Below are 27,619 nucleotides of genomic sequence, written 5' to 3'. Positions count from 1 at the left end.
GGTAAAATTTGGAACATTTTAAGAACATACTTTACAAAACTGATTGTCTCTCTGTACTTGAGCTATAATCTTGAGTCTAAGATCCACAGGAAGAATCAATATCATCAAAGTGGTAATCTTAGGAGATAAATGGGCTGCTAGTGTCATTCCCCATTTATCATGATATCGTTACAGCCGAGATTGTGCAGAACTATAATCTATCCTGACAGAGCTCACTGATCCAGAACCTTATTGCAGATTTTTATAACTTGCATTTTTAAAAATGCATTAGAAACTTTGATTTAGACATTATAGAGTATTGAATAAAAGAGACAACTGAGTAAGCCATGGTTGTCCTGTGTGTGGCACCACCATGCCCCGCGCTGACCTGTCTGTCACAGCCTGATGGTTTATCACTTCCTGCCCACGGCTCCACTAAAGCGCACTATTCGGTCATTACAAGGTGATCATTCCTTGTTCCGAGGCCACTTTTATGATTGTTATGCTTTATTTTTTCCTTTATGATCCGAGGCCTGCGAGGATGCTCACTTTTTCTTTAAAATAAAAATTTCACTTTTTTAAAAACTTTAATTGAAGCATACTTGACATACAAGTTTCAGGTGTACAATGCAGTTGTTGGACAATTATACGCATTACAGAATGTGCAGTTACCATCTGTCACCATACAACGCTATTACAATATTATCGACTATATTCCCTACGCTGTACTTTTCATCCCTGTGATGTACTTTGTAACTGGAAGTCTGTACCTCTTAATCCCCTTTACCTAAACTCATTACTGATACACAAAGCAGGCAATTCATTATTGTTCTGTGATCTCTCTATAGCCACTGCTGAAATTTGGGAGGACGTTTTGAGCTATTCAGAGTGTTGAAATTCTTCAATCGGATGTAGAGAAGCAAAAATATCAAAGCAGTAATATCATTCTGCGATCTTTCCCTCACCTAGAGACTTAGAGATTCTCAGAACCCATATGCCAAGCAAATACTTTCTAAGTGGATCGTTTTTAATCCATCAAAATACAGAAAAACCTTACACTTGCTGCCTAAAAAAGTAATCTCTTTTATGCTAACATTATACTTGCAGATTTTGCATAAAAGCATCGTTAGGACATGCATGTTATCTGCTATTTGCAAATGTTCAGAGTTGTACACATAATACACATAATACTTGTGAAAATCTCTCACTAGTATCTTTCATTTAAACAGGTAAAAATAAAACCAAGTTTATGTTAATCACCATGTGCCTTAAAGAGATTTTGGTGCTAATATGTCAAGACATTATAGTCAACCGTTATGACACCTATGATGGAGCTTGATTAAACAAAAACGCAAGCACAACAAATGGATTACAAATAGTAAAAAACACATAGTAAAAAACACAACAAAAACCCACACATGTGTTTGTTGATTGGCTTGCTAGGGATCTGAGAGACCAGTGCTCCTGTTAAGAGTTTAAATCCGGCACCTAGGAGTGTCAGTTTTAAAAACTAATGGAGAAATAGGCATTTCTTTCTGAAAATGCGATTCTAATATGTAACAGACATAATGATAGTCTAATTGGACAGAGATAAATCTCACTATTTGGTCCAGGATATTTTAACATCTTTCTTTTTCATTCAAAGTCCCATTTATAGATCCTTGAGGTTCAAAAATCCATTTTCGTTTACCATCACCATTTGGGAAGGGACACACAGCAGTTAAACCTATGCAGCACTGTTGAAAACGCAAATGGGAACAGTTTTCTGCATTGAGTGGGCTGCGATGAGTTCTACAGCCAAGTCATGCTGCCTTAGGAATCTTCTCATTGCTTATGCATCGTAACTGGTCTCCGGCCCCACAAAACAAACACTAGGCGGTGAGCAGCATCCCAGTCTTTTCAAGCTTGAGACGTGGTTTTTCATTCTCAGAATTTCTCAATTCCACTGCATTACTGTGACATTCCAACCATGGCTAAAGGGTTGAGGATTTAGAGTGCATCCCAGAAGGTCTACTTAGTTCTAACACTCTGCTTTCTTGTCTTTAATTACCACCCGGTGATTAGTAAGTAATGCCTCCTCAGACTATCACAGAGCATGGCTAGTTTTTCAAGACCTGAAATAACTCTAAGGAAAGGCGTGACACCTCTATGTTTAGCACACGTTTAGAAACTACATATTGAGGATAATGAAAACTCAGTTTCACTTTGACCTAATGCCATGCAGCCCCAAAACTAAAGGGAATACTCTATGTCAAAACCTTACCTCCGATTATTAGTATTCCTACCCCTTCCGGACTGTCCTGGGTTTTTTTTTCTCAGGTTTGTTTTGACTTCTCAGAGTTTATTTCTGCTGTAGAGTGAAATTCAAGTGTTGAAAAGCACTAACTGTCACACCCATGTGATTTAATCCCTTTAATGAGAATTCTTTTTCTCCTGACGGCACTTTTGTTGGCCTGTGTTACTACAATGGTGACAGTCAGTTTCTATGACTGGGACGTGTTATTCTCTTTATCCTTCAAGACGACTTTAAGCTCTTTGAAAGTGGACACCATCCTGCCTTCCTCTGAGAACTCCACGCCTCCCCTCCACCCACTGCAGGAAGCAGGTATTTAATATATTTAAGTAATTTACCAAACCCTGACAAGACGGAGCCAAAGATGAAACTTGACGCTACGCGAGATGCTCCCTCACATTTCTGCACATTCCCTGAGACTGCCTTTGCTCAAAACAATCTTCCCAAGGATACGCACGTAGCACACAGCCTTGGCAGACATAGACAGCGGCTCCTCCATAGGAAAGGTCAGCTTGGTTCACAGACTTGGGGGGAAAAATGAATATACCGTCTGCCTTGAGAACGTGCAGGCGTAGTACACATGTATGTTATCATACAGGTAGGGTCACCATCCGGCATAAAGGCTTTAGGATCCTGGGGCGCCTGCGTGGCATAGTCGATTAAGTGTCTGACTCCTGGTTTCAGCTCTGGGGCTGTGAGATCCAGCCCCACATGGGGCTCCACACTCAGCACGTCAGCTCGGAGTCTGCTCAAGGCCCTCTCCTCCCCTACCTCTCTCTCTCTTTCTCTCTAAAATCAATCAATCTTAAAAAAAAAAAAAAAAGATCTAGGATGCCTAAGTTCAAAGTCTCTCTTCTGTAAAGTAACTACTACGCGTTCAGGTGTCAACTCCCCCTCCTTTCGTCACCTGTGGGAAGTGGGGCTCAAAGGATTCATGCAAACGCAATGCTTATGCTGCTTATGCCGCTCGCTGTGCTGTAATGAACTTTCTTCCATCTTCGATTCGGGGCCCTCTGCTCGTGTCCATGAACTCACGACAGACTAACTTGTTAGCTCGCCAGCTCAGGAAAATCCGACTCCTCACAGGTATTAACCGATGCTTGGCAAGAACGACCAATACCCATGTTGGAGTCTCACAGCCGGAGGATTTTAATCAAAATTGAGCGGTAGGTGCACGATCAGCTTTGTGCATTATGCCCCTCGTTTCAGCATTTGTCTTTGTGCGCACACCTCTTCACCGATGCTCCGCGGACACGTGCCTCCCCGATGCACACCTGCCCAGTGGTGCCAACAGCTGGAGTTGCCCGGTGACGTCACACCATCTCTGCACTGCCCTCCCTGTTCTCAGTCTCTCCATCTCTAAGCGACCCTTCAGAGAGTGATCTTCCCAGAAGGCGCATCTGGTCTTGAAATCCTCCTACCCAAAACCTTTTGATGATGTCTCATCGTATCAGAACCAACTCCTTTTTTTCTTTTTTTGATTTTTATTTATTTATGATAGTCACAGAGAGAGAGAGAGGCAGAGACATAGGCAGAGGGAGAAGCAGGCTTCATGCACCGGGAGCCCGACGTGGGATTCGATCCCGGGTCTCCAGGATCGCGCCCTGGGCCAAAGGCAGGCGCTAAACCGCTGCGCCACCCAGGGATCCCCTCAAAACCAACTCCTAACCAGCAACTTCGCTCCAAAGACTTCCACGAAATTCTCCTAACTCACTTCTCAAACCTCTGCAGTACGATTTAAGAAGAATGGACCTCTGCCTCTTACCTGCATATTGATGTATTGCATCAAAGTAAAGGAGTGGGGCTCTCACTAGGGAGGTGCAATTCTTCCTCAGGATGAGTTGAGGCCTAAGAGGTGCCATAAAATTTACCTTGTAGATACAATCATGCATTTGGTACCAAAAAAAAAAAAATGACTTTTTTGGGGGTGCGGGGAGCTGACCTCAAAAATTCTCAGAGAACTTTGTTTAGGGAAATACTTAAATATGGAGCGTGAGGCTAATGGCATGCCTTGGAAGACAGGCAGATAGAGATAAATAAATAGCAAGATGAACAAGAGGGCGAGAGGAGAGGAAAGTTGAGAGGCGAAGGGGGAGAAAGGAAAGAAACATGGGCTGGGCCACATTCCAAGACATCAGCCTATGAAGGAGGGCGGTTGATGAGATATTACCACAGGGGATAGTTAAAGACCTTTTAGTAACAAAAATAACCACAACAGACAGAACATGAGAGACTCCTAACTCTGGGAAACGAACAAGCGGTGGTGGAAAGGAAGGTGGGCGGGGGGATGGGGTGATGGGGTGACGGGCACTGAGGGGGGCACTTGATGGGATGAGCACTGGGTGTTATGCTACATGTTGGCAAATTGAACTCCAATTAAAGAAAATATGTAAAAATAAAATTAAAATAAATAACCACAAGAATAGTAAATAATAATAATAATGGTAAATAACAGATAGTCTTGTTTCCCACGTGCTATGTCCTCAGTACCTTTCATGCGTTCATGTGAAGGTCAGACTATCATTACCTACACCGTATAAATAAGGAAACTGTGGCATCATAAGTTTGAGAAATTGCTCCCGATCATACAGCGGGGTGGAGCGGGGCAGGGACTTGATCCCAACCAGACTAATTTCAGGTCATTCCAAAGCTGAGTGGCTGTGATATAAATTCCCTTGACTTGGAATCTTCAAAAGAACAGATTTGCCCATCACAGAAATGCGGCACCGTAATGGCACGTGTGGCATGGCCCCCAGTTTAGGTTTCCTCAATGACCTGACTGGGGGAGGCCACAGGGCGGGAGACAGCACCCGAGCTAAGGTCACCTGTGGGCCCCAGCGAGGTGCGACAACAGCTTTGGGGTGAAACGAATTCGGGAGCAGATGGGAACCAAGTGGGTATCACTTGATTTTCCCAAACACAGGGCTGTGGCTACGCCAGGGACGGTGGGGCCTACCTAGGCCCCAGGGCCAGGTAGGGTTCTGGGGGTTCGCAGCCATGTCCAGGCCCCTCTCCACTTGCTCATCTCACCCCTCGGGTCGGGCCAGCACCGCCAGGCCAGCCGCCACCTCCATCCTGGGCGTGGACACCGGCCTCCAACAGGGAAGGGGACCCGTCAGGCCTGCGGGGCACAGGAGCCCCTTCTCTACTGATCCACTGCAGACTCCTCCTCCCAGCAGCATAGGCTATAGCACTTTTTCTTCCCTTCTAAGAACTTTCTAGACTAGACTCTCACAGCAGTATTGCCTCCATCGATTGCTTTCTAACTCGGATTTCTAATCCAGAAGCCTTCCCTTAAGTCACCAGGCAGAAGGAAAACTTAATTCATTTTGATTGCCACCTTGTTTCTCTCACCCCAAATTGTTTGACTAGCTTTCCTAATTTTTTAATCATCCTGTGTCATTTTCACAGCTTTTTTTTTCTCTCCAATTAGCAGATTATTTTCCAAGTGACGTTTCTCACAATGCCCAATTTCTCCTCCCTGCTTACAGATTATTGTAGCGATGCTTATCATCATCAGTGTTGCCTGTCATTCGACTTTCCCCTATTCCCAGCACAGGGTGGGGGGCGGGGGGTGGGGGTTATTTCTGGAATGAAAGTTGCTGGCAGCAATCGCCACCTTCTCTACCACGGTGACTGCCACGCAGGTGCCACTCTCTTAGAACCCCTGCCTTAAGCCTCCTCCAGTCCCGTGGTCTCCACATCTTCTGCACATTGGCTGCCAAAAGGGTCACTGGAAAAAGGCAGAGCACCTGCCAGTCCCTGGTCACTATCATCGTCAGAAGGAAATGACAGGGCAAGTAGATGTTAAAAAAAAAAAAAAAAAAAAAAAAATCCATGTGGATATTTCTGTCCAACTTTCAAGTCTGTAGAGCAAGTCTCCTCACTGGCACGTCCTGCGGTCTCAGACAGCTAACGCGCACCCCTGGGGGTCAGACCATAATTGCACATAATTAGCAAACTGCACCTCTTTCAAAAGATTGCCACTGTTTAAACAAAAACTAAGAACACAAGAATCCGAGATTAACATATCATCCTCAGAACGGTTATTTCGGAACGAGACGGAGCTGTGAGAAAGATTGCTAGCTTCCTCCTTGCACCGCACCAGTTCTGCGCGTAATGTGAAATTTAGGAAAACAACAACAATAAAAAATGGGGAGTTGTGAGGCAGTCTTCAGAAATGAGGCTATTTTGAGAAGAAAAGCAGAACTTTAAGTTATTCTATGGTCGATAATTTTAAAAAGAGGCAGGCATGAAGCACAGGGCTTATTTTCTAAGTTAAATTCCATGTTGAATATTGCAAACGAATACAAGCTGGAGAATGGTCAAAGCTTACCATCCCCTCCCACCTGTCACTTCCTGCTGAACTCAGTCTTTAGAAGTGGGTATGTTGTATGTGTGTGTGTGTGTGTGTGTGTGCATGTGTGTTGGTTATTCGCCAAGGTAGCAGCCAAAAGCATGTAAATTAGTAGGGGGACAGTCCCCGGAGCAAGGAGGAGGGGCAGGCTCTGCCAAAGAGCTGAGCAATCCTGCAGCCCCACAGGCAGCCTGGGTAGAGGTTCGGGGGGATTGAGCAATCTTCCTGGAACCCAGTGACAATTTCAAGTTGAACTGACCAACGGCTACGTCCCAAAGTAGCCCCCAGAGACCTTTGCAAGTTAAAGTCTCTCTCTCTCCCCCTTTCCTCTCCCCCCTTCTCTCCTTACCACAATGTGTAATTTTGCATCAATGTACTTTACATACACAAGTAGGCTCCCATTGCTTCAATCTGGACATTCCAATAGGAAGGGAAACGCATAAGTGAGGGTACCTGCCATGTCTTCTTCATGGCTTTCTCTCCAGCCCAGCACCCAGTAGGCCCGTAATACACAATCATTGAGTAAATAAATAACGTAGGAATAAATGCATCATGTTAAATAACGTAGGAATAAATGCGTCAGTCTTGTGATTGTAAACTAAGGCAGTATCTTAAAAATGGAATGTAAATTTGACTAACAATACAAACCCTTCAATTGGAAAGTTGAGATGTCTCCTTTCCGTGTAACAGTGTAGTTTTGATATTGCCCTTAAACCTCCCTAATCATTTTCTATTTAGATAATGTGCTTATCTTTGTGTGTGATTTTAGTTATTTGACTGAAATGTAATTTAAAAATTAAAACCAGGAGAGAACCGTCTTATAGGAATTTAGTTTCTCTACTTAAAATAAGAAAGGAAAGCTTTGATCATGAGCATGTGTTATGCCAGCAGCAACTGATTCAGATCCAGCGAGGGCTCACAGAGCAGGATGCAGAAAAAAATCTGCTAAGGTCTCAGCCAAGAAAAAAAAAAAAAAAAAAAAAAAACAATAACAACAAAGAAAAAAAAAAGGCGGTAAACCACAAGAAGTAGCAGCCTCTGAAAACCTGATTCAATTTATCTTGGCTGCCCCACTGGACTAAAATAAACATTTTCCTCCCTCTGCTTTTTGCCCACATGAAATAGTAAGATATTTTGAAATACTCAGTTAAATTCCAGTATGCCACAGAGACACACCTAAGGCATCTATAATAAGGGAATATCTGACGTTTCGTCGAATTACCAAAATTATCAGGCTAATAAATTAGAGCTTTTGAGTCTCTGTAGCAGCTTGAGCTACAATATTGGTACAAGCTGATCTTACAAGTTGTTCCCTACAGAATAGTTAATATGATGAAACCAAGTGAAGAAATAGAGAGAAAACGCCCACACTTATTTTATTTTTATTGAAGGTAAAAACCACCTGCACACAGTGCTGTTCAAAGAAAAATGTTCAGTTTCGTTTTTCTCTCACAGATAGAAATGCACTCCATGGAATTGGAACTGCTTCCTTTTGTTTCTTGCTCTATCAGAATTCGATTTGCATATTTGGGGACATGTTAAGGTGTTCTCTGTGATTTAGAGAGTTTATAAAAAGGTAATTTGATCTCAAATCATACTTTTTCTTTCTTTATTTCTAATACTGAAAGCTGCATACCCTTCCGAGAAGTGAGGCATGAGGGGAAGACATTAGCTTGTCTTGTATTAGATAATAAAAAAGTTCCACAGGGGACGAGTTACATAGGATGACATTGTGAATATAAGGCTCATTTGGATTTAATTCATTACTACATCATGTTGCACGGGAAAGCAATTTTTAAGCCATAGAAGTGCACTTCATTTGTAAAGGACCCAGCTATAACACACAATCAGTTATTGAAGACAGAAACTGATTTCCCAAATCAGGCATATAAAATTTAATATATTTGCTCCAGTTATAATGAAAGAGAAGGGAAGTTGAATGCCTTTTTTTTTTTTTTCCCTCCCCAGATGAGACTGAATCTTTATAAAATTTGGAAAGTGCATCTTTGCTTGGGGAGCTGACTACATTTTTGATGCCACAAACTGAATAAAATGAAAACCTTTAATAAAATATTTAATAAAATATTTGAAATACCTGTTATACATACAGAATATAATTTCAACATCTGTCGTTCCATAAGTTTAATAGTATTACATTAAAAAATAAGACTTGAAATTTGTTAATGAAATAAGGATAATGATGGGCACTTTTTTTTTTTTTCATGTCAGTACCAATTTTCCATATTGTTCAGTTTAATCCTAAAGGCTGAATAAATTATTCTGTGGAGGGGAAAAAAAAAAAGAACAGTCAAATTATACTGGTTTATTTACGCTCCCTAAATCTGTATGTATTATTACTTAGAATCCTCCAGAGAAAGACAACCAACAAGATGCATATTTACAAAAGAAAAGAGAAAGAGAGAGAGAGATTTATTTTAAGGAATTGGCTTACACAACTGTAGAAATCTGAAAATCCAAAAATGGCGGGCAGGGGCAGAAGGGTGGAGACCCAGGAAAGAGTTGCAATTTAAGTTCAAAGGCAGTTTGCTAGTAGAATTCCCTCCTCTTTCTGAGACCTAAGTCTTTTTCTATTAAGGCCTTTAACTGATTGGATGAGACCCACACATTAATTGCCATAATGAAAGTCATCTGTTTTACCCAAAGTCTACTCATTTAAATGTTAATTTCATTTAAAAAATATCTTCTGCAGAAATATCTAGAATAATGCTTGGCCACACATCTGTGCACTGTGGCCTAACCAAGATAACACATTAAATTAACAATTACACTGTAGTTATAACCATCTAAAATGTGCAAAATAAACTTATCTACCCATTCTGTGATAGTTTCCCAGGATAGTGGCAATGAAGAAGAAGTTCTCATGACCCCTTTTAAAGTCTCTGAATTACCAGACTACTTTACTTTCTCTCCTATCAGCTAGAAACATCTACTTGAAAAAAAAAAAAAAAAAAAAAAAAAAAAAACTTAAGTGACTGTAATAAAGAACTTAATTTGATTTGGTAAATATACATAAATCATCTATTTTCACATATATTTTCATTTAAATTTCCCCTGTAACCACTCTGATAAGATTACAAGATTGATACTTTTATCCATAATTTTAGAGCATTTTTCTTAATTTCTAAAGCATAGATTGAGATTTTCAAATTGCAAATCTCAAAGGGCCATGTCTCGCATTTGAATCTTGATTTCATTGACATTAAAAAGGAACATGAAGGAGAGAGGTATGTAATCAGTTCCCAACCTTTCTGTGTTTAACTTATACTTCACTCTAGTAAATGTGATCATTACCACCTTTTCTATCGCTATAGTGTCAGGAAGTCAAGTGACTCCACAGGAAACTGACATACTTTATCCTCAAAGAAAAAGGTTTATTTTTCCCTTTTACTACATCTGACTGATCTTGTTCCTTTTTGGGAATGAATAAGATCAAGAAGTGAACGGATGAAAAAGCATATTATAGTCAATGCAAGAAAGATATAAGAAAGATGTGACACATTCTTAAGGTTGAGCCATTTTCAGGATAGGCAGCCAGTAAGCACAGATGACCTTGATATATTTGATGGAAATGTTTCATTGACCATAGAATATAGTCCATGCCAAGAGTCCTTCCATTATGTAAAATATATTCCTCCTAAGAATCCAACCAAAGTCAAAGCTGAAAACCTGCAATTCCTGCATTTTGATCCCTAACAATTTGACATAGTCCTGATGTTTTACATCAGACAGATTCAGTAAAAAAAATAAATAAATAAAATAAATAAATAAAAAATAAAAAAAATAAAAAAGAAAGAAAAAGAAAAAAGAGAGAGATTAAGAGAGAGATTAAGAAAAAGACACGTGTTTACTAGGAAGTTAAGGGACCTAATCTTAGTATGTAACTTTGAGGACTGAAAAAAAAAAAAAAAAGTGTGTTTGCCAGGAAGGGAAAGTGGATAAGGGATGGGGAGGGAGGAGACCGCAGGACAGCAAGAAGAAAGCAAACCTTGTGGACAGACCAGCCCAAGACTAACACAACCCCTTCCTGGAAGAGCATAGACAGATCTGTGAGGGGATCTAGTTTGTACCTTCATAAAACCTGCCATCATAGAAGTTACCTTTTTGTGAAATTTTTCCTTTCCCTTCTTGATAGCAAAAGCATGTTCTCTACATTAAACAGAATATCACTTAAAAAAAAAAAAAATGTAGAGTGACTCACAGAGTGCCTGGAATATAGTTGATATTCAGCATATGTTTACACAAGGGAAAAGAAAATCTTCTATCAAATTTTTTTTAAAAAGCACAGATTATGATAATGTAGATAAAACAGGTCCAGAAACCAAATTCATGTTTATATATATATATTATGTATATATAATATACACATTAAATTATATATAGTCATATATACATGATTTTAATTTCAAATTCCAATAATATGGATGAATGGCCAGAAACAGACTTTTTCTCCAAAAAACAAAAAAACAAAAAAAAAAAGAAAGAAAATAAATGAAAGAAAAAAAAGAAAGAAAAGAAACCACATGGAAGTGAAGGCTTTATCAAGAAGGTGTAGATATTCTGGGTTCATTCTCTCCGACAGTAAAGATTTACTGAGTATTTGCATGCTGTGACTCAAGTACTGTGCCAGACTCACATAGTTCTTTCTCTACCGCAAAGCGGAAAGTGATTCATGCCAACAAAAAGAGAAAAAAGAAAGAAAGAAAGAAACTCTGCAAGTTACTAGGAGAGGGAACTCAACTGGTAGGAGATCGGAAAGAACATGAGCCAGACCTCAAAGGATGCCTAGTATTTGAACAGGTCAGGATGGATAAGGTCATCGCAGACAAAGCCACTCCGCCAATAACCCTTCTTCATCCTCTGGTGAGTGCGGCTCTTGCTCTGGTCAAATGCCTGGAGACTGTGAAGAGCACAGCTCCCACTGGTCTGTTCACCCAGCGAACTGTGAATTAATGTCATTCAGCACAAAATAAGAAACTCTGAGGGAAGCAGTTCCTTTATCTAAAGTCCAGAGCAGTAAAATAGTATGCATAATTAAATCTTATACTGTGTATTCTTTTTGTGATTAAATTTAAGACAATGCACATTTGTTATCTGGAGACATCAATGATAGAATGGCTAATTACTTCCTTGAGGAACTGTCACTCTATTACTGTTAAATTCATTCGATTATCATTTGCATAAGTTGAATTATGGGCACTTTTGTTACACGTTTACATGTTTTTCTCCAATTAAAATGCCAGTTACTATATTGCCTTCTTCATTTCTCCCAACCTTCCTGCTCTCATTCTCTCTAATACGGAAATTGATGAGAAACGCAAAAAATACAATGGGTAAGGAAGACAGAGACATAATAATAATAATAATAATAATAATAATAATAATAATAGTAATAATAATAATAATAGGGGATCCCTGGGTGGCTCAGCAGTTTGGTGCCTGCCTTCAGCCCAGGGCGTGATCCAGGAGACTCAGGACCAAGACCTGCATCGGGCTCCCTGCATGGAGCCTGCTTCTTCCTCTGCCCATGTCTCTGCCTCTCTCTCTCTCTCTCTCTATTTGTCATGAATGAATAAAATCTTTAAAAATAATAATAATAAATTACACGACAGAGGAGGACAGACAGATGGCTGGAACGTGCATCTGGAAGCTAGAGAACAGTTGCTGACGGCATCATCACCATGAAGCCTTGCTTTTGTACAAAAGCATACCAGCAAAAAAAGAGAGAGTCCTGTAGCACCAGAAGAAAGAAAAATCATGGATTTAAAGGAGACTTCCCAATGTTCTGAAAACCCAGAAACAGTCTGTGGGCCCCCATGAACTCCACAGCCAGCTTTTCTTTAGGCAAGGACCACCTTGTCTCCTTCATGTAAGACTGAAGAGACTGTGCAGTTGTGAGTTTTGTGGAACAGGAAACCAGACCAATCATGCAATCTTTGGTAAAGGGACTGGAGCGCTCTTCAACAGGAGGAGGTGATTGTGGGGGACAGACGTGGAAAGGGGAGGATGACAAAATGAAGACACGCTCTGAGCACAGGAAAGACAGTGACACTCTAACAACTAAACAAATCTAGTGTCAGGGTTAACCGAATGGCACTGAGAAGCCGCCCTACTGTTGACTATCTTATGTCAAGGGATGGTAGGTGAAGGCAGGTAGACAAAGATTTCACCAGAAGAGTGAATTATACACTTTTTTATTTCTAGATGGCTTGTACAGAGATTTTCTCCTTTCAGGTGATCATCTTAGCATAAGGAGGTATCATAAGGATATAGGAGATGCTAACAAGTAGGGGTTCTAAGATTTTAGACTCCTTGGGATATAGGGTAGCTATAATCTAGGGTTCTTGCTGCAGTCAGTCGGCCTGATAAAAGTAGGAACTTTTCCTTTCGAGAAGAAATTCAATGTCATTAAAGCCAAGTAACATGACCACACAGTGTCAAAGTTTGGCAAAGTTTAATGGGCATTTATGAAATGTACCACTCAAGCTACATGTATGACTAACTGAATACGCTATTGTCGCCAAAAGGCACTGAAGGAGGAAGAGGAGAAAGAAGAAAAAGAATGGAGGAGGAGGAGGAAGAGAAGCAGCAAAGCAGTAGATGATTTCTAAACATATATTTGAAAAAAAAAAAAAGAGAAAACTAGATTTGAAAATCCATTTCAATATATTATATCAACAAGTAATGACTATAAAGTACATAAACAATACTGAATGCTATCTAGGTTTCAGATAAGGTCTCATTCATCAAGATACTGCTGAAGAAAATTTATGTTTCCTATGCTTTTTGAAGAGTTCATTACCAGCTGGAAAAAAAAAAATACAGTGTTTGTTTGTAAAGATCATTTCACAGCAGAACTGAACTCATGCCTAACTGCTTGTACCAAGCCAGACAGTGGTAAGAAATATTGCCCCTGTCCAGATAATGCAGACATTTAAAAATAGATGAACCCTAGATAGCTTATTGTTCATTTTATTTTGTTAACAAATACGTCTACTAAATAAAATCCAGAAAGATGGGGTACCATACATAAAGTAATAGACTGTTCTACTATTATAATATTTTAATTTCTCAATTTGTAAAGGCCATGGGAAAGAACATATAAAAACCATGGGGAGATGCTTTAAAAAGTAGGTCATGCATGTATGCAAAAAAGAAATGCAAATGGTCAATTAAGATATAAAAAGTTTGTCAACATTATTTTTGGCCTAGCAAACCAAATAAAGGACTAGAAAGCTGGCAGCTCTGAAAGCTATTTGGTAAGACAAAGCAAATAACTGAACAAATTTAAACTCCCTGAATCTGTGATTTGCTTCCAGGAATCTATCAGAAAAGAATAATTAAAGAAGCAAAGACCTATGTACAAGAGTATTTGCAGAGGCAACCTAAATGCCCATTTATAAGAAACAGGCTCAATAAATTTATGACACCTACATAATGGAATACCAGCAGTATTTTAATATAATGCTTTAGATCTATATTTATTGGCTTGAAAAATGGTTCTAAATATACTGTAGGTAAAACACATTCTGAAGCAGATATCAAAGGAATATACATGTAATGATACAATTTTGCTTACTGATTGGAAAAGATAGAAAGAAAAATGATGAAAGGGTGACAGGAGTACGAGTGATTTTTAATTAATTCCAATTTTCTACATATATTTTACTTGTAAGTAAGAACAACAACCATGTCCTTTCCATTTAAAAAAGAACAAAAAATGCCATGTTAGCCATCATTAAGATACAGCAGCACACGCTTTCCTTGTCACCATTTCACAGCATCCATAGGCTGTCGAAAGCCAACACGTCCCTGCATTCAAAACTATGCTAAACCTCATTAATCCATCCGTTTCAAATATTTTATCACTATAGTATTATATTTGGTAACTGAAGTTTGAAGTTTTTGACATACTCTGTTCAGCGATGTGTTTATGATCTTTAACACACACACACACACACACACACACACACACACACACACACAGGTCATTCATTCAACAAAATATGTGATAAATGAAGAAAGGCCCGGAGACTTCATTGTATAGCACACACGAAACATTATACCCGCCCAGTGAAGGTTCTTTAAGTTAAAAAGTTCTCTCAACAGCTCTAGATAAACATGTTTTATTACAAGGTGACCAGCACCCCAACTGACCAAAGCTGATTAGACCAGGGATAAGCACTTGACACAGAGTCACAAATGCCTTTGGTCTTCAAAATAGTATTTCATTCTGGAGAATAGAAACGGTAGGGTCATATACTGGGGGGGATATAGCAGTTGGTGTTGGGAGGGGAAAAAAGGAAGAAAGAAAGAAATAGGTAGTACAGATGGAAAAGGAGTTAGGTCACTTTGGTGTTTCAGCACTTCAGTGGAGGGTGGCTATGGAGGTCCCCGGAGCTAACTGGATCCACAGTCTAGATGGAGAAGGCCTGATCAAATGAATAATTCCTATTCATGGATTATTGTGTGGGCCCAGCCCCCTGTGTTGATGCTCACAATAAACGTGCATTATCTAAATAGTTACTGCTTCAAGGCACCACAAGCAACTCTCAACGGCCTATTTTGATTCGGACCCATCAGAATATGTCGGCTATTTATCTGAATACACCCTGCTGGCTTACCCAGAAGACACGTGGAAGAAATAAACCCATAACGTAAAAGAGTGAAGGCGTTTGTGTTTTGTTTTGTTTTGTTTTGTTTTGTTTTGTTTTTTCAAATAGCAACAAGTTAAGCATAGGCCTAAGTGACGCAGAGAATCATGTCAGAAGATTAATACACCCCCCACATTTATACACACTAACACGGTCTTCATATCCCTCTGCTAATCTTGACCATGTCTAAGAATGTGAGCGAGTATAACTAAATTTCAGAGTGGGTTTCTTTTATTTGGTCAACATACCAAGCACTTGGCTGAAGTTCATGTATTATGTGGGCTTTATTTTGGGGTAATTAGGGAGGGAAAGAAGGAATGAAGAGGGAGGGAGGGAGGGAGGAGCTCTTTTATATTTCTTAGCTTTTCCAACCTTCCATGGGCTAAAACTGGGTGATCATCCCAGAGATTTATGCTACCCTCCGCACCCCCAAGGTCTGCATGCTGGTCCTAATTAGAAACATGGCATCAAAATAAATAAATAAATAAATAAATAAATAAATAAATAAATAAATAAATAAGAAACATGGCATCAATGGTCTTCAATCCTCAGCTGGAACTGAGACATCAACAGTGTCCTTTAACAGTTTTACAGTATCTGGTTTGGATGGGAGTTATAATTTTTGTTTTTAATCAGAACACAGCACATCCTCTGAGTACCTATAATTATATAACATACATATATTTTATAATATAAGTAGGTATATTAATAAGGTTTTGAATATGATAATAGGAAAATATAAATGGCAAATTAGATGATTTTCCAAATGCATAGCAACATAGATCAATGAAATATAGATCCATTTCTCACTTATTCAGAGGTTCATTTCCCTCCCTTAGAAAAATACTTATCCGATGTCTGCTACACAACAGGAATCTAACGCAGGGCCGAGCGAATCTGGTCCATGCCCTCCCAGAGAGGCTGCCCTTTATATTGCACAGCTTTCAGATGTTTGGAAAGAACCGACATAGACTTGGGGCATGGACAGGGGTAGAAAACCAAGAGTGAACAGAGAGAGCAACTGACGCACAAAACACCGTGGGCTAATAAGTTGATCCTCATAAGTTGATGAGAAGTAACAGTAGGAACCTGTGATATACAGAATCAACGCTCAGATGGCTTGGTAAACACAGGAACTCACAATAAGGCACGTGGTTAGCATGACTATTTGGGAAAAGGGTGTTTTTGGATGAAGAGATGTTATTTGGAGAAAGTTACCGTAAACGTATTTGTAACAAAATATTTATTAAAGAAAAATCTCTTATCTCAATAAAGAATATATGTGGCTATTTGATGGAGCACAAATGCGAATATGTGTCCAACCACTGAATAGTGCCTGGCAATATAATTGCTAGTGGTTATATTTCTGTAGCTATCTTTTAAATATATATTTTGTTGATGTTCAAGTTTAAGAGGAGAATATACTCCTTACTGTCCTGCAACCCCTATTCTGAGGAAAATACTGAATATTTTAATTTAATTATATATTTTAAATTTTAGAACCAGCTATCTATTTGCAAAAAAAGGACATAAATCAGTTTTTAAGGATGCCTAGAATGCTAAGGGGGTGGGGGGGGTAAGACCAAGAAAGCCAGGGAAAGAAAATAAATCCGTAGGCTAGTTTGTACATAGAATGCGTACAGATCCTGACCCCCGCCCCCCTCCCATGCTGCAGGGAGCTGAGCCCTTCAGGCTCCGAGTCAGCAGCAGCCCCGCGGGGTCAGCCAGTAGGACAAGCAGGAGGGTCCTGCAGAACTGGAGAAAGGGAGAAGCTACGGGACTTCCTGCTTTCTCTCTGCCTTCAGTAGCGAGGCTGCACCTCCACCCCACGCCCTGCACCTGTGTATATACAGAAAGTTCCAACTCCTGCCAAGTTAGCCCAACTCCCTCTGTCCCTCCAGCCTACGTCTGGTAATGGCTCCTTTTCTTTGGGCTGCCTCACTGTGCTGCCTGCCTTCTCAGACTTTATCATTGACGGAGTGATCTCTCTCCTTTCACAGTGCCCTCTACTTTAAATATTCAGAGTTTCCTGTTGTCTGTTAGATCCTGACTGCTACCATCACTCACTATGAGATAATCTTAGGTCTTTCAGCTCAATTCTGTATAAACAATATCACATTGGGAAATATCATGGAAAGCCTTATTATCTGCATAGGACACGGTTATGCAACAGTGAGCAGCAGATAGGAAACAAATTGCCAGCATGATCTCTAGGAAGAGAATAATAATTCACCAACACCAATACACATGGCATTTCGGCAACACAGATTCAATGAATCATCTTCAGTGGGCAGAAGATCTCCCTAGAAGATCCCTAGAAATGCACACATGCCCACACCGTGGCTGTAACGAGTCAGTGTGACCCAAGGAGAATGTCCCGGGGAAGTCGTATCCCTCTCTTATCCACCCGTGAACAACACAGATGATTCACTTAGAACTGTCCTTTCTTGGCAAATATGGAAAATATATGGGAAAGTTATATTCCAGTTCTTCATCTCCCTAAAAGCGGAAACTAGAAAACCCTTTACGACTCAACATCTATGCTAATGATGTGACGAAACTTTCAAGTTACCCATTAGTTATCCGGCAATAGTGAAACTTTCCCCAAGAACTCAGAAGTAATGCCCGTTAATATCTTATCATCATTTAACTTAAAAACCAACAGATTCTGGTTAGGGAGGTCATATGCCAACTTACCCAGAGAGACAAATGAACTTTTAGAAATATGTGATATATGGAACCCAATTTTTTTTAATAAAAATATGCTCACTAAGATGCCCAGGGGTATAGGAAACAAAATACTATCAGTGCTTATCTTAGCTTCTAACCATAAGAGACAGTTACTTCAGCCCATAAAAGAGGTTTATTTATTTCATTCTGGTGTCATTAAAAATTTCAATCATATGGCTAATGCCCTAGTTTTTATTACACATATATCCAGCTGTCTTTGCATCTCAATTTGGCTACCTGGGCTTCCCAAGAGGGAGCATATGCAATGACTGGAATCTTTTAGTCTCCACAGTAGTTATGGTTCTTATCATCAATTAATAGAACAGCATCATAAATCTGTAGCGCAGTATCATAAATCTGAAATGTGTACCCTCGCTGTGAAGGGTGGGTTGCTAAGCTTTGTTGCTTAGCTTGCTGTACTCACCTTAAACCATGGCAAAATCACCCATTCAGTGCTCCCTGAGAGACATCTTTCCCGGGGAATGCATCCCACCCACATCCACTTCTTCTACACCTACCTGAAAGACTCCTTAATATCTTCCGCTTGGATCGTCTCAAGAATCTCTTGGTATAACTGAAGATCAAGCGTTGCTGAAGACGTAGCATTTGAAGGGCACTTTTTATGTGCATAGTAGCCTATCAAAATCCCCGAAATAAATAAAACGATGGCTGTGCAAAGTATTTTTAAAAGGCGGCAAAAGTTGCAGGGGTTGCTCTTTGGTGCAGACCTTGTGTAGCGGGTAACATAGTCAGACTCTTCTTGAAGTCTCTGAAACCTTCCTTTGGGTGAAGTTGCTGGTTGAATGGAATCAAGATTGAGATCTGTAGTCTCTGGATTCTCTAGATTCTGAATCTCAGCACTATCTAGCTGGAACTGGTCAAAACCAGGCTCCTCCAGTTCCTTTTCCATGTCCCACTCTAAGTCAAGGGCAGTGGCTTGTAGGTCATCATTGTCCAAGTACTGTGAATGTCCTGGCGCTCTTTGATCTGCATTGACTTTCTGATAGGCCATCTTTTTACCTGCGAAAATAAGGGAAGCATATTTTCTTAAAATGAACTGTAAAATTGAATAGAGGAAATCTCAATTGAATTGGAGTGGGGAGACCAGCAAGGGGAGCTCTCACACCTTGCCCTCAGCTAATGACAGATCCCAACGGGAAGAGACACACCTTGCATTCTCAACTGGAAGAAACCTACTTTACTACCCCAGCAGGAGAAAGGGGGAAGAAAAATGTCTCCCTGTTCGGTAACAAGCTCAGCAAATAAAATACAACAACTCAGCCAATGAGAAACCATCACCACCCTGAACCCTCACTTCCCTCCGATAGACTTTTCATTCTTAGCAGTCCTCCCACCTTTCTTCTTTTCTTGAAAAGCGACAGTCCTCTCCATTGATCTCTAGTCTTGCCTATGCTTTGCCATAGTTTGCAGGTCCAGACTCGTAACCCCTCTGCTATTCCAGAGGAAAAAACAAACAAACAAACCACAAAAACACTTTGCTGGTAAAACAACGAGCCGTTTCCTTTTTTTTTTTTTTTTTTTTTTTAACGAGCCGTTTCCTTTTAAGGTTGGCAAAACAAATTAATAAAGAAAATCTCCACTGTGAAAACAAAAGAAAGCAGCAATCCATATTAGATACCCATAAAATTGTAGTGATTATAATCAGAGGAAATATATTGTCTCTATAGAAAAATCACATCTCTGTTAATCATTTAATCTTCTATTTTGATGTTGATGTTTATTACAGGAAGAGAAGACAAAAAGTAAAAGTAAAATAAAAGTAGAAGGTACTTGGAGAAACTGAGAAAACATAAAATAGACACATGTACAGTCATTCCTTTGAAGCTCAGGAGAATAAAAAAGTCACAAATGGACAAGAGCATTGAGGACAATATGTTATAACGAAGGCAAAGTTTAAGCTTACATGTGGTCGAAATCACTTTTTAAGAAAAACCGAGCGCAGAAGCAATAAAGCACAACGTTATTGCTTTAGTGGTTTATTGTTTATTAAGTTTATTACGTTAAAGAGGAAAAACAAAGAGACCCTGGGATGATTTACATTATCAGAACTGTTTTTAAAAAGAGATTCAGGATGGAATAGAAATAAAAACTAAAAGGAGCCACAATGCTATTGGAATACAAGCAGCAAAATATGGTGGACCACATAGTTGTGAGGTATCAAAAGGACTGGAGAACTTCAGGCTACCACAGAAGACCAAATGTTCCGTGAATCAGTGACATGGATTGGCCCGGATCACTGAACTTTAAATAAAGGTCTGGGATGGCATCTATCCAAAAAAGGGAAGCCTTTTGCCAGCTAGGAGAGTTTGGTTTCATAACCTTGCTGCAGGAGCAGCAGATGGAGATTTTCTCCCCTGCACGGTTTTGGATGACAGTTAGTTATGTCCTGCAGAGTGGTATTAGGCCAACTGGGCTAATTAGCTACTCGTGGTCTTCAGTCTGTATTCAGTGGCCCACTGGTGCATTATGGTTGCCCATTGGGAGTATTTATACTTTGTATTTTCTGTGTAGTCGATTTGTCATCCCAGCTGGATTCGAAGGTCCCTCACTAGGTTTTATGATTTTTCTGTGCGCCCCACTGTGGTGGGTGAAGAATAGCGCTCAACAGACAACTGATTAGCTAATTGCCTTAGGGCCAGTGGTTAACAAGTAAACTCCAATAAAACAAACAGGGACTTCATGAAAGGGAGTGGTGTCAAGCACGGAATCCTGGGTACGGATTACTCTGATCCCGGCTGGCACAGGTCCGTGTTAATTAAAACGTTCTGAATTTTTCAGAGAATTCAAATGTGATTAAATATCAATCTTACAAAATATGAATTGCCATTCTAACGAGATTTCTCTTCACGACCCTATACCCCTAGGATTCATTCTTACCCACAGTTGACTCACTAACAGGGAGCAATGCATGCCAGGTACTGGGATAGGCGATGAAAACAGAGATACATGGGTCCTTATTCCTCAAGTAAGGAACAATTCAGTCAGAGATAAATGCATGCATGGACCTATGGTTGAATTAAAAATGCAGAGTGCCAGGGAGACTCAGGGGTGACTGACTCCAGCATACACCACTGGAAAGGATATCCCAAGAAAGTGACCTCTCTAAGATATTTCTGGCAGGAGAGGAAGAGCTAACTAGGGCCGACCAGAGTGTGGAAGGAGATCAGATGGGGGGAAATTTATAAACACACAGAGGAATGGGAATTCCTGGTGCATGAACCATTTGAAAAATCCAGAACTACCAGGGTAGGAGTCCATATAGGCCTAGTAGGAGAGCAGAGGGCAGAGGTTAAGAGAAAAAGCGAGGGAAGGGGGACTTTGGGCAAAAGACTTAACTTCTGTGTAACCCATGGTCTTCCTCTGTGACATGGGCATGAAAATAACATAAATGTCACAATGTTGTCACTAGACTGAGTGCACCTAAAACATCCGTTGAGTGTTGCACAGGCTGTGATGGGCTAGAAGGGACGTCTCTGGTATTTAGAGGAGAGAGGACTGGGAAGGATTGTTGGAAGAAATGGGTTTAGTGATGCAGAAGACATTACATGGGTCTCTAAGACATTGTGGAGAAGGAAAAGGGTATATCATATTCACATGCACGGACACTCACATACATATGTGCTGGGTGTGATTCACTTGTCTACACTCAGTCTACATGTAGAGACAAAAAGGAAAAACACTGTACGACACACCAAGTGTTATCATGAAGGCGAGTGTTTATTTGACACTATGTGTTACAGCGGCCTCAGGAATGATTCTGCAGGCCCCTTTTTTTCCCTTCCCTCCCTCCCTTTCGAGTGGCCTGATTTCTAAAATGATTCAAGAAAGCCCAACATTTGAATTTTGTCTTGGATCATATTAAGAGAAGAAAGAAAAAGAGAGAGAGAGAGAGAGAGAGAGAGAGAGAGCAATAATTGGAGTTAGTGATAATTATTCATCTAGGTTAAGTGATAGTTGATTAATTGGTAGAGGAGAGGAGGACTCCGAAATCACACTCGGTTAAAAGAAAAAAAAAGGGTAAAAGAAAATTTTGGAGGATAGGAAAAACTTGAAGGTGGTAGAAATAAAGACGCCCTAAGATCCATGATTCTAACATCTCTCTCAATGCAGAAGAGGGAAACTGAGGTCCAGAGTTGAATATTTTTTAGACTAAGGGAAGTGATATCTGGGTACATTTTTCTCAAAATGATTTGTGGTTTTATAAAAATATGAGATTAACAAGTTGACAGTAAACTAATGTTAAATACACCACAATTCAACTTATTGGAGCATAAATTATAAAATACTGCAATTTCTTAACGCTAGTCATTTTTTTTTCTTATTGAAACATCAATAAACCCCTGCCACCTTGCCCACGGTCTTATGATATTTACTTAGGTGTTCAGTTTATGCATTATTGATTAATTTCCTTAGACACTGACCCAGGGAGGTCCTGCAGACTTCCCCTGCTTCCCATTTTAATGAATCGGAGCCTCTCTCTTTAAAGAGTGTTTAAAAACTGGAAATTGTAAGAACATGGTTTATGCTCCAGGGAGACTTGGCGCGCAGGAGTTACTACAGAAGTGTGAGATCTCTAATTGTGGCCTCTAATACAAACAAAGTCACTTCTCCACAAATCATTTTAAAACCCACTGCAGTGGTGAGGCACAGTTTTCATCTCTAGCCTGCCCGCAGGCCTTCGTCACGGGTACGACAGCAACTTAACGCTTTTCAAACATCAGCCAGAGCCATCAGTTGACGCAGATACGGACAGTAAGTCCTCACCATGATGGTTACCTGCCTGCCCCCCCTGCTACCACCTGTGGACTCATGACACATCCACGAATTTACCCTAAATTCTATCTTCCGGGAGAATGGTAACTGGGTCAAAGGTAGACGGAGCCATTCGATGTAACAAATTCCAAAGTATTTCAGGAAAACTTCCAAGTAAAATAAGCATGTGAGAACATATACGATGAAGCATTTTTAACCATTTATTTAGCAAAACGAGTTACATATATACTGCATACATATATATTCATATATATATTTACACGTATTTTATATAAACTTAGAAATCCATTTCTTAAAATTATCTTGCTTTAAGGAACATAGTACATAGCATTTTGCAAAAAATACACTATAAATCTCTGCCCTGACAGTTGTTTCCCTTTGTCTAAAATAAACTCCTCGAAAATAAACTCAAACACTAAACTACTGAATTAAAGTGACCATATATTCAATACTGAGTCACCACAAATTATTTTACTCATTCCACAATGAATGTAGCTTTCCTGACAGTGGCTATGCTTGGGGCGCCGGGTGGCTCCACCGGTAAAGTGTTGGTCTCTTGATTCCCACTCAGGTCATGACCTCAGGGGGGTGGGATCACTCCCACATCCATCCCCGCCGACCCCAGTCAGCCCGGCACTCAACCAGATGTCTGCTTCTCTCCTTCGCTCTCTGCCCCTCCCTCCCACTAACATGTGCATGTGCACACTCTCTCTCTAAAATACATACATCTTTAAAACTAAATAAATTAAAATGAAATAAGATACCTATGTTCTGTGAGATAAGAAACACGACAGTGTTTTTACCAGAACTTTCAAATTTTCAAGTATAATAATAAAAAAATCATATTATAAAAAGATGTCTTAGATATGATCACATACTTATGCTATTGAAATCTCATATATTTTCTATTACTGATATTCGTTGAATTTATATAGTCATGTTATTTTATGCCTAAGTCTATTTGAGTAATTTGGAAACTACATGTAGTAGATTTTAGTATCTGCCATGTGAGTTTTGCTCTAAAAGCGATGCACAGTTGACCCTTGAAAAACGTGGGGTTAGACGTGTCAACCCCTCAAAAACCTGAAAATCTATGTACAACCTTCCAATGCCCTCCCCCCAGAAAAACTTAACTAAGCCTACTGTTGTCTAGAAGTCTTACCAATAACAGTCAGGCAACACGTATTTTGTATGTTAGATGTATTCTATACCCTACTCTCAACTTTGTCGTTGAGAAAATCACAAGGAGAAGATACATTTACAGTACTATGCTGTATTTATGGGGAAAAAAAACAAACAAACAGGTGTAAGTGGACCGGCACAGTTCATACTGGTGTTATACAGGGTCAACGTACTTGAGGTGCAGACCAGGTCATAGAAACCTGTTACATGTCCTCAAACAGAAATATCCGTAGCATCCTTACATTCTCTATTATAACATTTAGGCTTTCTTAAAAAGCACAATGTTTTGTGAAAGGTAGATTAATCTTCTCCATGTTTTCAACACCTCTTATTCACTTAGGTGAGATCCCTTCCCACCCAGGCCTACACCAAAGGTTCAGTTGTTTTAAAAATTCAATATACTCAAGCATTTATCTTTTATATACACTTATCCCTTTATAAGGAAAAGAAAGCAGATACAACTTATGCTAAAAGGTATTTTTTTTCCAGATTATGACAGGCTTAGATCAATAAAAAATGAATTTGTATTCTTACTGAGCATATGATTAGTTTAAAAATAAATTGTTACTTCTGAATGCTTTCTTTCACACATTTTCACTGGCTGAGACTAAATAAATTATATAGAAATAAAAGATGAATACAAAACAGGCAGAAATCTCAATATGTAACACAATCTCTGGCTGCTGCAGATCTAGCTTAACAAAAACGAATGGCTGGCAAATATTTCAGATGATAAATACACGTTAAACAAAAATTTCATTTAAAAGTTATATGTTACTAATGCCACTTAGAAATATGATCACAGCACTATTATTTTCTTGCTCAGGAATCACAGTGAAGGAATTTACTACGCAAATGCCCTGGTTTTATCAATCTCTAAATTGGTGGGCTCTACAGTCAGTCTACCCGATTCAAATTCCAGCTCTGCTATGTAATTTAGACCAGTTACTTAGTATCTTTATGCTTAAATTCCACATTTGTAAAACGGAAATAATAATAGCACTGTATTTTTATCATCAGTATGAATGAATGAGATGAATTATTAAAGGTGCTTAGAACCAGATCTAACACAGTGTAAGTGATCTGCTAATAAAGGATTACTCTAGAAATCCTATAGTTTAAGAGAATAGAGGAATTGGAGCTTACGACTATAAAGTACAAACTTGGTTAAATTAAGTTATATCCAGAGGCTGTAAGTTTCAGCCACAAGAGCCTAGAGATAGTAAGAATTTGAGCAGCGGACTCCAGCATTTTTGAAGATGGGAAGCATCTTCTAATTATTAGCTATGGCTCAGATAAGAGAGAGATGTGACTAAATATATATAAATATTATATTTACATAATAATTTATAAAAATATAAATATATATATTATCAAATATATATATATTTATCTCTCTCTCTGTATATATATATATATATAGAGAGAGAGAGAGAGAGAGAGAAGTTACTATTACATTTCACTTAAAGCACAGCATCTATATCTTGCCATTACAAAATTTCTTTTTAGTCTATTTACAGAAAGAGCAAGAAGGCACTTCTATAGTGCTAAAGGGTTTAGTTTAAGAGTTCCAGGAATTGGTGATAATTAATCATAAACATGAGCTGCATACATTTGTTGTAGGAAACCGTTCGTCCTAGGTGACTGACTTCACGTGTTGACCACGATGACACCGATAGTGTTTTCAACTCCAACAGTTATTGGAGAGATTGTGTAGATCTTATTAGAATTAGAAACACATACAAAGGCTTGCCTACTGGTAAAAGTTATTTTATAAGCAAAATAAATAAATGACTCTGGCAGATTAACTCGAAAACATAAGGCAGGATCTCAATTTCCTATGACAGTTCTGTGATTGAATCTTTATTGTACAATGGGGGAAAAATGTTCATATAGTGTTTCCTGAAGCTTTGAATGTCAAATAATTTTCTGGTTTGAGCAGATTGATTTGAGGCAAAGGCATTTCTTAGAAATGTCAGTGCATCATCAAAAGGCATTCATTATGTACCTTCGTGCAGTATTACTCTGGCTGCTGTACCCGTGAACTACAGGAGTGCCCAGAGGAATTTTCACATTTAAGTTTAAGAACATTTCTTATGGGCTAAAAACATTTGACATAAATTTTTCAGTATGAACCTACTTTATACAAATAAAGTCCATGTTTGTGGAATAAATACTTGTTGTTGAAAGCTTTAATGGTCTCCACGTGAGAGCAGGGCCAAAGATAAAACCATAAAAACAGTAATTCAGAAGACTCCGTTCCCTGACTTAATTTTTTTTAGTATAATGAGATTTCCTTTTTCTATCTGGCTTTATAAAATGGCCCTGGCAATTGCTATAGCATTTGTAAGTGCATTAAGAATTACTTTTTTAATTGTAGTTGTGTATGTCCGCTGCATAAAAGAAATGACAGTAATTATTTGTTGTTCATGCTTCACTAATTGAATAAACAGTATATATAAAATAAGGGGGAATTATCTGTGTTTCGTTTTTAGGAGGGGGGAAAAAGTCAAAAACTACTCTTAAATAGTACACTAAATTAGGCAGAGCAGATAATCAAGCTGGAGAGTATAAAACTAAGACTTTACTCTGAGGTCTGAGCTACCTTGATCACTAAATGACATGTAAAAAGTATGCTTATAGGATACCAAATTAATGAGCTATAAATTTCAAAATGCAGTCAAAACCATTTGAAGGGATATTATTTGATGAAATCCAGCAGGTTTGTATAAATTTGTTTTATATCGCTTGCATATGTATGACCACCTGTCAGTTCCCTGAGTGGGCCAGCCATGCTTTCCATACCTATGTGCACCTGCAATTTGTGCAACACACTAACTGAATGGTTAGTTGGGCCCACCTGAGGTCCTGTATTTATGATAAGGTTCTTCAATATCAGAATGCTATCATTCAGTTCAGACAAAATTTGGCAAGCAGAAGAACTAATTTAAATAGATTAAAATGAGGGGCACCGGGGTGACTCAGTTAAGTGTCTGCCTTCTGCTCAGGCTACGAGCAATCTCCAGGTCCTGGGATCAATCCCCACGTCGGGCTCCCTGCTCAGTGGGGCATCTCCTTCTCTGCCCCATCCAACCCCTGTGCGTGTTCTCTCTCTCAAATAACTCTCGAATAAATAAAACTCTTTTATTTAAAAGAGTTAAATTATTATTTAAAATAAATTATTTGTTTAATTTTATTTAAAATAAATAAAACTCTCAAATAAATAAAAATATATATATTTTTTAATTGACTAAAATATACAGAGTATAACACTCTCTGGTTTCCTGAAAAAGTAGTTGGAACACAGTACTATTTAGAATAGCTATCATGTGAGATTAAGTCTTTTTTTTTTTTTTAAGATTTTATTTGTTTATTCATGAGAGACCCAGAGACAGAGACACAGGAGAGGAAGAAGCAGGCTCCCTGCAGGGAGCCCGACGTGAGACTCGATTCCAGGACCCTGGGGTCACACCCTGAACAGAAGGCAGCCGCTCAACCGCTGAGCCACCCAGACAACCCCTGAGATTAAGTTTTAACTACTCTCACAAAACTTTCTACTTAGTGATGTGTAAACAGTTTCTGTTCCTGCCTTGGATTTCTTTCCTTGTCTTT

The 27,619-nt window shown here is 39.2% G+C and overlaps 1 protein-coding gene across 5 annotated transcripts in view; it reads right to left on the bottom strand.

The window, feature by feature from the left end:
- NAALADL2 (N-acetylated alpha-linked acidic dipeptidase like 2) overlaps nt 1-27,619 on the bottom strand; it is an 880,805-nt gene that overhangs the window by 629,361 nt on the left and 223,825 nt on the right. For all 5 annotated transcript variants that reach the window (XM_072808120.1, XM_072808121.1, XM_072808122.1 and 2 more), the window contains exon 2: nt 18,550-19,051. In XM_072808120.1, coding sequence (XP_072664221.1) covers nt 18,550-19,051 — 502 coding nt within the window. The remainder of the gene's footprint in view (nt 1-18,549; nt 19,052-27,619) is intronic.

The sequence above is a fragment of the Canis lupus genome, chromosome 31, assembly GCF_048164855.1.
Source record: "Canis lupus baileyi chromosome 31, mCanLup2.hap1, whole genome shotgun sequence".
NCBI classification, from domain to species: Eukaryota; Metazoa; Chordata; class Mammalia; order Carnivora; family Canidae; genus Canis; species Canis lupus.
This window is presented reverse-complemented; position numbering and strand designations above follow the sequence as displayed.